The sequence below is a fragment of the Schistosoma mansoni genome, chromosome 1, assembly GCF_000237925.1.
Source record: "Schistosoma mansoni strain Puerto Rico chromosome 1, complete genome".
In the NCBI taxonomy this organism is placed as follows: domain Eukaryota; kingdom Metazoa; phylum Platyhelminthes; class Trematoda; order Strigeidida; family Schistosomatidae; genus Schistosoma; species Schistosoma mansoni.
Genome location: NC_031495.1, coordinates 47,024,173 through 47,040,162, shown reverse-complemented (window position 1 = coordinate 47,040,162; position 15,990 = coordinate 47,024,173). Strand labels below are relative to the sequence as shown.

Genomic DNA, 15,990 nt, shown 5'->3' with positions numbered 1-15,990 from the left:
CACTCACAGCCATTTTTGGTTAAATCTGGTACATATGTTATTTTATAGTGTATGGTACGACAGGGTCAGTATGCATGGGTTATTAATTTGGCTTGTATGAAATACAACGATTAATACGGTCCGAGGACATCCAGCAAACAGTTTCTAAATTAGGTAAAAAGCGCGTCGTAGATTTCATTTCTAGTCACTATCTATCTTTGCTTACAAATGCCTTGTGAATTAAGGCTATATCGAAGCAATACGCACAGTAAACACATATGCTAATTAGAGACTGACCAGTTGCAGTCCTAAACATCAATGGGAAGATTCAAACAAACAATACTAAATAAATTTAAATAACAATGATTATTGTGTATCTTCATCAAGATGTATTCAGAAATAATCATATCAATTTAATGAGATTTCAGTATAAATGAAGTAAAGTATTTAAAATGCTTCACTGAACAATGATTGTTAGAACAATCATTTAAAATAGGTCCCTTCTCTGAATTTAATGCTTTTTAATGTTTCTATGCATTGTAAGATGAAAAAACAAATCATATCAAATGTAATATCACATAAGTATAGGTGATTTGTGTAAATATTTGAGGAAAACAATATAGTTGAGAAAAGATAATAGGTATCTTATCACCCTGAATATTATCATGCATTAATGATCACAGGGAACGACTCAAAGTGAGTATAAATTCTTTTTATAAACATAATGAAAGTATGAGTTTTCTCATATCTTGAACATTTCCTTGTTAAGTTTTCAAAACTGTTTTTAAAGAAATTCTTTGGTCTTTTCACATGAAATCTACCGCTGTCCAGGAACGTGGTTCTATTCTCTTTCTATCCGTCTGAGAATACGACTGCATTTAATTCTGAAACTAACAAGGGATGTGTTTCACCACCCACGATAACATGGTTCCGCTACTCTTCCATATGTTTGTCCTTACCCGTGATTTGATAGGTTAACATGATGGGATGTGACTTAATTAACTATGAAATGTCGAGACCTTTATGATAAATACAGGTTTATTCTTATTAATGAGGTTCATTTTGGAAGTGTAGTTTATCTCGTTCACGGCTGTGACTTGCTTACTGATGATCCAATGTGACGACATTGTGTATTTACAAAGCTTATTCAAGAACCAATTCACCACGAAATTCGTATCTCAAATAACTGATATATCGTACGTTTATGTCCTAAATACGTTCAAATCTCTGATGAGCACACTCGTTTATGACTAAAAATCATCAGCAAAAGTACTTTCAAGGGGCTGCCCGTAGCAACACCGTCGGCCTGTTACAAATGTCAATATTGAAATGGGAAGTCAACTTTTACAGTACATAATAAAACTATCAATTTCAGTAGAGTTGGGCTAGTGTGGAAAAGCGAAGATATGCATGATATACAGCAACATAAAATATCATACATAGTCTTTAATTTAACCTCAGTTTTTTCAAGATCACTAATTTCAAATATTTTTTGGAGAAAACTCACATTCATCAAAGACTGAACTTCGAAGTTTCGTTATTCATTTCACTAGCTGTTGTATACTTGCAAGACATATAATTGATACCAGCCCTAGCGAAATTGTACATTTGTAATTACTAAGTAATCTGTACCAGTTTAGGACTTCAATATAAGGGTATGGAAATCCTCAGATTAACGACTAGAAATGTTGCTATGAAACGGATAGAAATCTCGAATTCAAAAGATCAATGTTATTTGGGTAACCCTAAATCTATTTCAATGATTTAGGGTATGACAAATTAATACCTCAGCATTGTATAATCTTCCTCTCGTACTTTTGATTCGTCTGAGCTTTTATTTATTTGATCTTATCTAGTTTACATGTAGAACTGTATTAACTAGGATATCAGTGATTAACCCATTTCTGCAGTTCGACTTTATCTCATCAACACACTTTCAACATTCATACTGCATAAAGTTTCACGCATATTAGTATGTGAAAATTGATTGTTTATTGGAATATTTATTTATATGATGTTTTCGAAGTAAATTTGTTCTATATTACATCTACTGAAAGTTTGTTTGTTGAAAATCAATTTGGTGCATGGAAAACCATTGATAACTGTTCTCTTCGCTAACAGTGTTTCAACCAATTACTGAATAAAAAAAACTTTGACAACAGTAAATACAAGTTTTCTATTCACTTACACTTCCAATTATTTAAAAATCATTATGAACTTATGTCGTTGGTTAATTTCCATTTATGTAAAATTATTTGTAGCGCACTTGGTATCTATCCACCGGAGAAGTATATGTTCATGGTTCTAATGTCAAGTTATGGAATAATGGGTAAGTTGAACTGTTTGCTGTCATTAATACTTTATATTCTCATTTAAATTTTTGAAACAGAATACTCATCAATATATAATGAATTTGAGTTTCCAGTGTTATAAATTGCAATATAATGATAGTTTAAATGTTACTTTAGGTATGTGAGAACTCGACCTGATTCTGAGAATCTATTCTTAAATTACTTTGAATGTGATGATGCATACAATAGTGATAATTCTCATAGGTGTATTTAAGTGCCAATTATTAAAACACTTTATGAGGTCTGTGCATACGATTTTGAATAAAAGCATAATCGACGGTAATTACACTGGATCACTACTGTGTTTAAGAAATGTTTCACGACATATTTATGAGTACACTGCTCCGTTTTTCTGCAATATTCATACAGTCTGTATTCGATTTTGTCAGTACTACCTATATTCCTGACTCCCTGCATACGTACGTATAAACATGCAAACCACATACATACGCGCGTATATCCGTACATACACACATATAACAAAGATAATTTTTAAATGTAATAGTACTTGCATTGGTTCTTATTATATTTATATTTAAGTGCACATTTGCGGTGTACACATGAAACCTTAATCAAAAGATTGTTAGAAGATACTTCCAAGTGAGTATTTTATCTACTAGATCAACGCTGTGTTAGACAACTATTTCGCTCTTTAACGAGATATCTGTGGCAAGAATTCTCGTTTTTCTGAGCACTCCATGAAGATAGTATTGACTAATATTATTACCACATACCTGCGTATTAGGTTCGTGCAATTATGAAGTTCGAATTTTCATCAAGTTAGTGGCTATCTAGATTTGGCAGCTTAGTAGATGACGTTTTGGGTGTTCGAAAAAAAAGGTGTTTGATTGCAGTCCTAATGTAAATAATAACACTGGAATGTAGGTGCACCCAGCCATCAAATTCTGAAAAGGAGGAAACCTACACCCCGGCTTACTCTGCTAGGCACAATATATTTTTTATGCAGACTGAAGTAAAAATATCATAAATTTCTTATATCGACATATTAATAGATGGTTCACTTTTAGATAAGAAATATTTCGTTTATATTCACAACTAATAAACTTCTTAAATCTATGCTACATTGACGGTAAATTTAGGGGAGTGGTGGGAACATGGGTGTTCTTTATTTACGATGACCATACCCTCATCAATAAAAATACAGTATTCCTTCTGGGGTTATCAAAAGCAAGTGTCATTCTATATTATTATGAGCCAGGATAGCTTATTTGTTCATACAGCTCGTGTACAACGTGCTTGTACAAAAAACTCTTCGGTTTCCCTCATTGCTTTGTCTACTATTGTCACCTACATACGCTCTTCCGTTCCTTTCTTTTCGTATTGTACATTTAGCAATGTATGATCGATTTAAAAGAATATTGTTCCTGCGCATTTGAAATCGTACTACAAAACAAATTTTCTAACTTTCGATTTATGAAACACATCAAGTCATTTAAAAATCTCCCATAAACTGCCGTGAAATTTTCATGGTCTTACAAATGTTGGCATACCGTTAATCTTAGTTGGATCGAATTGATTATTGTCTATAGTCATACGTTTGCCTTCTGTTAGGATAAGGCTGGATGAACACTGAAGTGTAAGGATATACCCCATTATTTGTTAGTCATGTTGACACATCTTTTCAGTTCCATAATTTTTTAGGGCTCTGGAGCCTTTGTTAGAAGACCAGCGAATTATATGGAGTGGTTGTAGTGGGTAGTTTTAACATCCAAGTGATTAGTCTAAACAAATCTGGTAGCCAGTCAAATGAAAGGTTTGGTGGTCTGTATCAACCAGTCTGTTCCAACTACGTTCAAACAAGCGTTTATTCATAGTAAACAGTAACTTTAACTTAAATAGAGAGAATACCTATTGTACAGATGATAAGTCTTGCTGATTGAACCCAAATCCACATTCTCATAGTTCGAACAACATTTTGAACTTGACATCTATTTGTCTTGTGCAGATACCAGACAAGATTCTGATTTTATTGTGTTATCAGGACAAGTTATCTAAATTAGACTTCGAATGATGGTTGATAGCTTTATTCATTCGATACAAACAATAAACGTCCACTTCTGTTGTGTTTCAGCTACTGTGAGTCAATGGATTTGGTGTTGGAAAACTGGCCTTCAAATAACAAAAATAAGAAGATCAATAATTCTTCATTTTATACTTGTAATTGTTTTCATTTTTATGACGATAGCTGGGATGAGCATAATTGGACTTTCTTTTGTTAACGTATGTTTATTAGCCTTTTCATTTATGAGTATTGCAATCAATCTGATTTACTAATGGTATTTTTTAAAAACAATCTGATATCAGAGAACAGAGTTTAAATACTCATTTCAAAGTGAATGTATAAGAGTTAATAAATTGTCAAAACTAAGTGAATCTAACCTTTTATGTATTTTAAATTACTCTTTTCCCAGTCTCATTTTCATACTTTTTAGTAGAACAGATACAGAGAGTAGTTTAGGGATAGTGCTGAACTGAATAAAAATAACAGAAAAAGTACCTTATCACTTAATAATAAATAAAGCTTATTTCAATTGACATGATTCAGTATTAATGGGCTAGTATTCGTATCATTTGGTTGAAGAAACTTTATAGCTTACTTTCGTGTTCTCACTTGAAAACTGTGTTATTTCGGTTAGACCAAATGACAATCTGAATGATGTTTTCAGTAAATGATGTTTGATAGACTGATTGAATATGAAGGCTAGTTATGTGAAAAAAAACTTTGGTGTCATTCACCACTATTTCAATTTCATTTATTCAGACTGTTATTTTATCAACTTAATTAATTAATTTGTTATAATTTAAATAGACAAAAGAGAACAACGCTGAACATTATCATTTGACTTTAGTGAATTTCATTTGTCACGTTATTGCAATTCCTTGTGGAGCAGTTGTAATCGCCTGTCTTTCAAACAAATGGATGTTATTTTGTTTCGGAAGACTATTTGTTGTTATTCAAATGGTACTGGGATCTGCTTCATGTGAGTTTTTTCAAAACACATAGAATTTTTACTAAAGATTACACAACTTTTTTAAAAAATTTAAGTCCATTCCATATATAGTTTAACATGATAATTATTGAGAATCAAACTTCGAAAATCGTGGACATATTTTGAATATTCTATTTGTCATTATAAAATTAATAAATCTGCATGCAATACTTCCCAGTATCATCTGGAACTCAAAACAATTGTCAACCAACACCAAGATCAGAATTTTCAATACAAATGTCAAGACAGTTCTACTGTATGGGGTGGAGACGTGGAGAACTACGAAAGTAATCATCCAGAAGATACAAGTGTTTATTAATAGTTGTCTACGCAAGATACTTCGTATCCGTTGGCCAGACACTATCAGCAACAAGCTACTGTAGAAGACAACAAACCAGGTTCCAGAGGAGGAAGAAATCAGGAAGAAGCGCTGGAAGTGGATTGGGCACACTTTGAGGAAATCACCCGATTGCGTCACAAGACAAGCCCTCACATGGAATCCTGAAGGTCAAAGGAGAAGAAGAAGACCAAAGAACACATTACACCGAGAAATAGAGACAGACATGAGAATGAACGAAAACTGGATAGAACTAGAAAGGAATGCCTAGGAAAGCGTGGGTTGGAGAAAGCTGGTCGGCGGTCTATGCTCCATTGGGAGTAAGAGGAGTAAGTTAGTAAGTAGTAAGTACTTCCCAGTATATTATAACCAAGAAATATAAACAAAGAATTTGTTTTAAATAAACCTTTAATAACTTAATTATCAAAAAAACCAACCAAATATACATTCAAAGATTTCCCAATACATGAAGTATGAATTGATTCATAGTTGACAAAAACAGATAAAATACACAATACTAGTCATAAGTTTTTGATGGAGTTTTGTTTTCTGAGTTGGATGGTATAGTCGTGGAGCTTTCATCGTTCTTCTGAACGACATCATCAGCACAAACTTCAAGTAGAAATTATAAGATAAATATATGTGTAAATATCTTAAAAATAATTCTGATATTTAAGAAAGGATAGATTATTATACGAAGTGCTGTTTCAACAATGAGATTGACCCCTAAACTTTATTATTTTAGGACGACATGATCATTTTTATTACTTGTTGTTTAAATACAGCAATCATAATTAATAATTTCAACATATTTGAGTCGAGTTAATTTACTTAGACGAGTATAAATACTCAATGTGAATCTGTTTGTATTATTGATAGTTTGATTAAGTGTATTTATTTACCAAACAGATTATGATTTTTTTAAAATGATAATATTACTAATGTGATATTCCCAAACAGCTTTTATGAATCCATAGTTAAGAAAAAGATAATATAAATAATATGCTATTAACTCAAAAAAACAATGTTCAAAATAGCTGTAGAATATAGTAAGTGCTTAAAATAGACAAAGGATCAATGATCGAAAAACTTGACAAACTGTGGATGTTCATTCAATGTGTTTATTGGGACCTTTGGTCCCAGTATTTCATTAATTCATCTTATTTAGATATCTTCATAGTTGAGAGCATGAGTCAATTGAAGCCAGACCACCAAGGAAAACCTGGAAGCACAAGACGTCCGTCTCGTCCTATTATGGGACTCCTCAGCAGTGTGCATCCACGATCCCGCCTCACGAAATTCGGACTCAGGACCTGCCAGTCTCGTGCACTTAACCGATAGACCACTGAGCCGGCATCCAACGGTGTTAGTGTCTAACCTCAATCAATCCATGAAGTTTGAGCAACCGTTCACCAATTGTCTTCAGTGAGTTGTTATCTCACAACAGACGTGGTTGAACTCTATTGGTCACTACTTCTCACTGGAACTCCAGGAAGTACCTTTTGGAGTCAGTCACTAGTGAGCTTTAATTGACTCATGCTTTCAACTACGAAAATACTGAAATCTCCACAAAACCCCTTCTTATTTAAATATGTTTATAACTAAGAATGTTTGCCGATCAGTTATCGTATATACTACACAGATCTTGTACGATAGGAACAACTAAATTCTAGTTTGAAAATCTCATCGTTTATATGGTTTTCTGTTCACGAGAGCTATCTTGGGCAATGTAACAACACTTGGCTGAAGTTTCTAGGTGTTTTGTTTGTGAGGAATCACAATAAAAGTGGCTTTAAACAATTCGATGATTTGAATCTTGCATAGGTTAAAAAAGGCAGCTATTTAGTTTTATTTATTAGTGATAACGGTCATAAAATGTAAATTCTTGTTACCACTAATATACCAAGTTCATCTTCACGATTCTCGGAAGAAATAGTAAATAATAAACCATTTTGGGCGAATGATTTTATATTCTACAAGCATCGATAATATTTATAATGACAAGTAAGGTTATACGCATGTATGAAGAAATGTTTTTCTTCATTAGGTTATTCAGCTGATGGAATGCATCTGATTATAAATGTGTCATTATTTTTATTTAAAATATGTTAACTTATATTTTTTTCATTTTTCAGTTGTACATTTCAACATGATTGGACTTAAAGTTTTGAAAGCGAAAGATTTCTTCTACATCAAACCTTATGAATCGGTAAGGGATATTCGAGCACAAACTTTGTTTCTTAAAGTTGATAAATTAGTCAGATAAAGACAAAGCATAGGATAGTAATATTACTCAAGGCTCCGTCCCACAATGAGTTTTTACTTACAAACATAAAAAATTAAAGTGCCTTCAGTATTTCCTAAATATCGAAATAGTGTCGTTTTCAAGCTCCCCCAGTTAACCTTATGATCATGTTTTTCTGATATGAAGGAAATGTACTTCAGGGAGCAGACTATTGGAAAAAGAAATCAACAATCGAAAATTTAATCAAATCAGACCGACAAAACGTGCTATGCAGTTTGTGAGAAATTACTTAATTTCAAAATGCTGGGAAAGATTTTTGTCTCAAATGAATGATATTGGTGCTGTTGAGTTCTATAGGATGGAACATTTAACTGATAAGCTACAATTGTCGATCTAGACAACATCCTTAGCTTGTATTTAGTGTAGAAGTGAGATTCCTAGTTCTTCTACAAGAGTTAAATTAGTTCATTCTGATGGTCTTCTTAGTGACTAGTCGCCTCGTTAGGTTGCGTTTTCTTCTTTTGTCCTTGTATTCACGTTGACAGCCTCATTGATTGACCTTTAAGCAAGTAACTGATCTAATATTTGTATCCCGCACGCGGGATCGTCGATGCGCACCACTAAGGAGTCCTATACTACGAAGAAACAGCCATCTAGTTCTTCCAGGTTTTCAATGGTAGTTTCGCTTAGATCGACTCGTGAATTCAACTGTGAAAAGTTTTGTACAAGTTGATAGACCACGTCTATCTCAATATGTCTTGTTGATTGGCGATTGATCTGAATGCCGTGTTTCTAGAAACTCGCAGGAATATTGGAAGTCCCTCGATTCAGGATTTTAGAATTTTCTCAGTCGAATTCATGCACGCAGTTGTCTATGTGAAATGATATCAGTGGTAATATATCATGAACTCTCAGCAATAATATGTGTCCATATATCTGTAAGTGAGAGGGTGATTTCCATATAGTCTAATGTAGAGATTATCGAAAGTGGTCGAATTTAGTGTGTGGACTATGTGGCATTTATTTTCTTTCACTGTTACTGTTGTTTAGAATAAAAATGAAAACACCTTAATTATCCCACGTAAACCAGGGAATTCAATAACTTCGAAATAACACTGTTCCAACAATAAAAGAGTGACTGTGGTCTAAATGTTAATGATAAGCTTAAATTTGAAATTTGGAAGTATATAATAATCATAGTTGTACTTAGATCAATCATGAAATAATATTTTTGTATTTATACAGGGTTATATTGAATTCGTATGGAGTGCAGTAAGCGAGTGGTGCGTTGTTATGGGTTGTGCAGAATTAACATTTATCATTGCTTTGGAACTCTATGATTTTGAAAAATCGGTTGTCAATTTAGAAGGAATTCCATATCTAAATGTGTAATCGGTTAAAAAACCAAAGTTATGAAGAATTTATTTTTGGATTATTTTGAGAGATCTGTTGATGAAAGTTTTATGAAGATCCAGAATTTCTGGTTAAAGATATTGTACATAACTGACCATTTAAAACCTCTTAGCTGAAATATGTAAAGCTCTTAAAAGCTAGAAATTGTGTTAAGGAATTCATACATTCATTTTGGTTTTATCAATACTATTTATCAAATGTTTTCTATGGAAATGTTAATTGTATATTGTATCAACTATGAACTTGTAGTTATCAAAATGTTTTGATGACAATAACTTGTACAGTATTGGGGGATTATTTAAGTATCAAATAAAATAAATATTTCCAATAAATGATGTTTGAATCTCAATACTTCATGCAATATTCCTTAGTGTTGGATTGCTTGATGACATTGGTCATGTATCGTTATTATCTTGTGGCCGAGTGGATGCCTAGTTAATGTATGACTTGATAAGATCGCCAATCAGAGAGCAACAAATTATCGATTGGAACAGTGACACGAATACCGTACGAGCAGACTAGAGTGCTAACGGGTCCTGCGATCTGCCTAGCCCAGCCAGTTAAGTCCAGAACACCAATAACAGCCTCTGTGGTATGAATCATTAGTCTCAAACATACTGGGTTTATATACCAACCAAACAGACTATATCGACCCATAAAATAGAAAATAACATTTGTACAGTATTTAGCCGAATGTGGCTGTGAATAGTAATTAATAAGCTGATGATAACTCAAGAATCGTATAATAATAGTTCAAAGGTCAAAATAAAGCTAATGATAAGAGGAAACGAATATGATTAGGTTAATTACAATAGGCAATATACATATTACATTGGCTAATAAATAGTCCTCAAAAGTTACCATTCACAATTTTCTTCGGGATACAACAGTTTTATCAGTGTGATACTTTTGTGAATATAATGGAAAGCAACCAAAAATATACTTCGTGAATGGCTATATTAATATTACTTTATTTATTTAATGAACTCGATAGTAGCTAGGTGGTTACATGAAAATCAATATTAATCTCATCATTCTAGATTTATGTAATTCAGACATAAATTTACTAGTTTTATAAACGACAAAGGGATTTTTACATTTTGCCATAAGATCAAACTGATCAAGTGATATTTCATATGTGCTTAAAAATTATGTATAGAAAATACAAATTATAAAGATCGTTTTTATTTTCAGTGGAATAAAGTTTTAAAATTCTAAGACAATTGGTCACTTTTATGAAGTTAAATAGAATAGGAACTATAAATCGGACGGATTTATATGAATTCATAATGTTTGTGGTCTCTCTCTCTCTCTCTCTAGTCAGTAGTATAGTGTGTGCTGCTGATATCGACAGATATAAGTAGTATGTATCATCAATCGAAAGTAAAGGTTAAGGAGATCAAAGATAAAGGAAAGAGAACAGATAATGATTGATGTGGAGACGAAAGAACAATGAAGTCTGAGACGATTGATTGCTATTTTGCAAATGAAGTATTTACTGTATGGTTCTCAGATTTTACTAAGACATTCTGTAAGTTTGTATTCAAATATATTCGATTGTTCCTACTCGTGTTCTTGTTCACTACAGCACTAGTTAATAAATTTCGAAGTTGATTTCAACTCCGTAAGTAGATAACTTTGTGAAAATCATGAAAACGTGTTTGTAAATGTAGATACTTCTAATGACTAATTTTATTCCTATACAGTTATTACTGAGTTCTTTGATATGTTTTGAAGCATTATCAACTTAAAAGTTTGGTAGGGAAAGGTATTTTGAAGAAGATAAATATCAAGAGGCCTAAATGAATATCGATAATAATTGTAAGGCTGTTACGTGACTCACAGATTAACAAAGCAAAATAAATCTGTTATTTACTAAACAAAAACGTCCATCGTTTTTGGGGAATAATAGTCGTCCACCTTGTTACATTAAAATTCTCATCTTGTATTTAAACAACTTTATCTACATTAATTGGCGATCCGAATCCATATACTGGTTCCCATTATCATTTATCTTCAGTAATTATCCTCAATATGATCAAATGAATTATAATTTTCATTCAGGTTTGACACTATTTTCAGTATGAAACGACAATAGTTAAGTAAGTATAGGATAGAAATTATGACATTAAAGAGTGCATTTCGTGGAACTTTTCAAACAGTAACTAGCTCTAAAGTTGATAATCTTGTCAATGAATAAATGAAATATTCAAAGTCGCTTTTGTTAGTTCCTCAAGTAAACATAAGGATAATATGTACGTATAATTTAAATAAATGATTTTTTTAATAGGTATGAATTGTTTTAACGCTCTAGAGGATGTTCTACGTGGATTTCTATGTTATACACCAAGCTGAACCAAAGTCTAACATACATTTCATTTCTCGTATTAGTTTATCTTTGGAAAAAGATCTAACGAAAACAAAGTGAAGTTCAACCTTAGACGATTCAAACGTTCGCTGACACTGAAATTATGTAAACGTAGCTTTTAAATTAATACATTGAAAGTATTCAATTTACACAAATAAAACTAACATATATATTCATTATTGGACTGTATTGACAATCTTCATCTCGAAAACCGATAAATCCATCATATTACGGTCCCAAGTGCTTGACTTATTTTGTTATAAGGTGGGACATAGGGTACTGCAAAAAATGACTGAGTTTCAATACATAAACTGAAATTACATACAACTAAAGCTTTATCACAGATTCGAAATGGTTGAGAAGCACTGAATCCATATCATTAATGGTAATTCATTGTTTATATTATTATATACCATTCTTACACGAAATAATATCTGTTACTTCCTTTAAAATGAATCATTTTACTTCAGTTTTGTACTTAATAAACATAGAGTATATTATATTCGGACGGTCACATGAATCTTAGTAGAACTACTTTAATAATGGAGATTTCTTATTTTATGAATTCGTTAATAAGGAGAATATCATACAAATGAAATAAGTTTAATCGCTGAAAAATTCCCATCATATTAAAACACAATTATATGAACGAAGAATATTCTTTTCAGCAATTTCTCATCAGGTTCTACAATTATAAATCCAAATTAATAATCCACAAAAGAAAATTGGCCAAGTTTAAGGCAGAGTACATCTTTAAGAAACTGTAACATGTGAATCAAGGAGTGTTTGTCATATAAAATAAAATCGAATCGTTAATATTGGGATGACTAATATGTAGTGTTAACTACAGCTCTATTTTAGCTCATTTAGTTCAGACGGGACATAGAGCCAACATCGACCAATCTTTCACAATAATATATCGTGTTAACAACAATCTTACTAATTCCGTCACACTGAGAATCCTGCAGACGGATTAGGCAATTACTATCCGGATCGAAAAGCCAGAGCTTTGCATCCAAAAGAAATATGTCCAGCTACTCCTTTTACCCTGGCCAACTTCAGGGTCAACTTGTTAAGAATCAATTTTGTAATATGGTGACATTAATTTGATTAATGTTCATTTTTATATCTTAAACTTAGTTTATCTACACATATTATTAGTCATTATTATTATTATTATCACACTTGCTAACCTTTTAGATAAATTTATTCAGCATCCACCCCTATCTACCATATCTGACCTAACTCATGTTATCCTACATATTACGTAATTTCTGATTCGTAATCCCATTGTTCTATCTCACCCCCATGTCAACTATATATATTCTGATCATTTATCTTATGATTTTATTTCACTTATAAACTGAATCAAGTTGACACTTCATATTAGTCAGCTCCAACATTAACGATTCGATTTTATTTTATATGACAAACACTCCTTGATTCACATGTTACAGTTTCTTAAATGATGTACTCTGCCTTAAACTTGGCCAATTTTCTTTTGTGGATTATTAATTTGGATTTATAATTGTAGAACCTGATGAGAAATTACTGAAAAGAATATTCTTCGTTCATATAATTGTGTTTTAAAATAAGTTTAGATCGAAGATTCATTAATGTAGCATACAATCATTAGAGAAGAGGGTCTTCGAATCTTGGGGAAAACTGCCTAAAGAAGAATTTCATTGTTTTCAAGTATCTGACCGTCTGTATAAAATAAGGAGAGATTTTAGTGCCAGATTACTAAACATCTAATAGTAGGTTTGGAGATAATAAGGGACCTAATTTACATTTTAAGATGAGCTATGTCGACAAAAAGAAGACATCCATTTACTTACCCACTTACACACTTGATTATTTTCTTAAGCCTGTTAACCACCTTCGTGGAGTAGAAAGGGCGCTGATCATGATTCCCTGACCAAATCCATCCTGGGCTCTCCTTTCCAGTTGTCTCCAATTTCATATCAAACTCCAATTCCCGAATGAGTGTGTTATTTGGTCTTCCACGTTGCCGTCTACCTTCACGATTCCAAGTTAGAGCTCGTTTCGTGATGTAGTCTGATGGTTTCTACAATATATATATATATATATATATATATATATATATATATATATATATATATATCCTATCCACTTCCAATGTCTTTCAATAATTTCCTCCTCAACTGGAAGTTGGTTTGTCCTCTTCCACAGTACACTGTTACTGATGGCATCTGACAAACAGATATTGAGTATCTAGTGTAGACAATTGTTTATAAACACTTATAAATGTTTGGTGATGGTTGTGGTAGTTCTTGAAATTTCAGCTCAGTACAGCAGAACTGTTTTGACTTTAGTATTGAAGATTGTGAGTTGGATGTTGACTTGCAAACAGTTGTTTTGAGTTCAACTTTTCTACAATTGTAGTGATACGTCCTTTGGCATTTGGTGTCTCCATAACCCAGTCGATCACCAGAAGAAAGAATTTTTAGCCTTGTCTGACACTATCCTACACGTGGAATTCATCTGTCAACTGAACTCCATGCACGACTTTGAAATGTAGTTCAGATGTTGTCTCGGATTAATCAGTGTGGAAGAAGTTTCCATGAGATCCTCCTATCCTCACTGTCAAACACTTTTTCGCGGTCAGTGAAGTTGATGTATTGTGGCGAACTACATTCAATTGATAGTATAACTATTATCCATAGCGTCTCGATTTCGTCTGTGCACGACCGATCCACACGGAATGCGGCCTGTTGGTCTGGAAGCTGATCGTCTACTGAATCCTTGATCCGGTTGAAAACGATTCCTGGTACCGATAGTAGTAGCAGTTCTCACATTTGCTCAGATCTACATTCTTTGGTATCTTCATGAGACATCTTTCATTTCAGTCTGTCTGTTGGCACTTGTTCGTCCATCCAAATCTTACTGAATGGAATGAGGAGCATTTTTCAGTTACTTCTATGTCTGACTTCAGTACTTCGGCTGGTATTTTGTCTTGTTCAAGTGCTGCCTTCTCACTGTTGATTTGTCTGACGATCGGTCATCCTGATTTCTTCGATCATTGGCAGAGTGGTATTTATAGGAGGGTTTGTGTGTGCTGCTTTGATGTTGGGTGGGTTGAGTGGAACTGGTCTATTCAAGAGTTCCTCAATGTATTTTGCCCATTCATTCCTCTGTCCTATAATCTCAGTGATTGGTTTGCCTTGTCTGTCCTTGACCGCTCTCTGCTTTACTATGTTTTCCCACCAGTTTCTTCGTCGTGTCATACAGTTGTTTGATATTTACTTTTGTTTCTCCTTTTTCCACCTCTTCCTACTTATCGGTTTTAATACTCCTTCTCACTTGCTCGTTCGCTCAAGTGTATTCACTTTGTATCCTAATTTTCTCTTTTCTCGATCGACTGTTGTTAACTGCCGTCTTCTTGTTCTCCCTTTCTTGAATCTTTTCCGGGGTTTCCATAGAGATTCGTTTCTTTTGTCACCTTCTAACTGTCCTTTGTAATAATTTCTTCTTCCTTCAGTACATCATGTAAGGTCTGGAACGTGTTGTTGGGAGATATCTTGAGTTCGTTGAGTTTGTTAGTATCTCGAACGAAGGCTGTATCGAACCTTTGTTATGTTGCTTCTCCGGTTGTCCGATGATTCTTTAGCTTTAGTTTCATCTTGGCAACCACCCGTAGCTGGTGATCTGAAGCTATACCAGTTTCTCTCCTGATTCTCATATCTCCCATCGACCCTCTGAATTTTTGAATGATGCGAATATGATCGATGTAGTTCTGTATAATGTGTTCCAGTGAGAACCATGTAAATTTGTGTTTGCATTTGTGTAGAATGTAGTGCCACCTATAAACATTTTGTTGGATACACATAAATTTCGAAATTTCTCACCATTCTCGTTCGTTTCTCCCAGTCAGTCCATGTCGTCCCATGACATCTTCCTATCCGGTGTTGTCCATTTTAACTGTGACGTTTAAGTATTCCATCAGGATGGTCAGGTCCTCCTCATATTCATAGCTACTCGATAAGTCCTCCATGTCTCCTACATTGTTCGAGCATTCTATGTACCTATATTAATTGTCGATGTGGTTGTTAGGATGGATATCATCAAATATGACTTCGAAACAATCTCGAGTATCACTATGAGGTGTGATAATTCTTCTGAATGAAGATCCATCAACTCAAAAAACAGAGTTTAAGTGGTTTGCATTGTTTATTCTGGTTAGAGCGTTTTTTAGCAATTTTGTTTTCTGCTAAATAAAATTGCTGGATATATGCATAAACCTCCTTCTATTTACGGTCCTGTAA

At 33.2% G+C, this 15,990-nt stretch overlaps 1 protein-coding gene across 1 annotated transcript in view; it reads left to right on the top strand.

Annotated features, from left to right (window-relative positions):
* Window positions 1-9,670, top strand: part of Smp_148100 (putative prokaryotic DNA topoisomerase) — an 11,431-nt gene extending 1,761 nt beyond the window's left edge. Inside the window, exons 2-6 of the mRNA XM_018794627.1 lie at window positions 2,241-2,308; window positions 4,423-4,571; window positions 5,161-5,332; window positions 7,814-7,887; window positions 9,169-9,670. Coding sequence (XP_018649020.1) covers window positions 2,272-2,308; window positions 4,423-4,571; window positions 5,161-5,332; window positions 7,814-7,887; window positions 9,169-9,315 — 579 coding nt within the window. The 5' untranslated portion in view covers window positions 2,241-2,271 and the 3' untranslated portion in view covers window positions 9,316-9,670. The remainder of the gene's footprint in view (window positions 1-2,240; window positions 2,309-4,422; window positions 4,572-5,160; window positions 5,333-7,813; window positions 7,888-9,168) is intronic.
* Window positions 9,671-15,990: the final 6,320 nt, after the last annotated feature.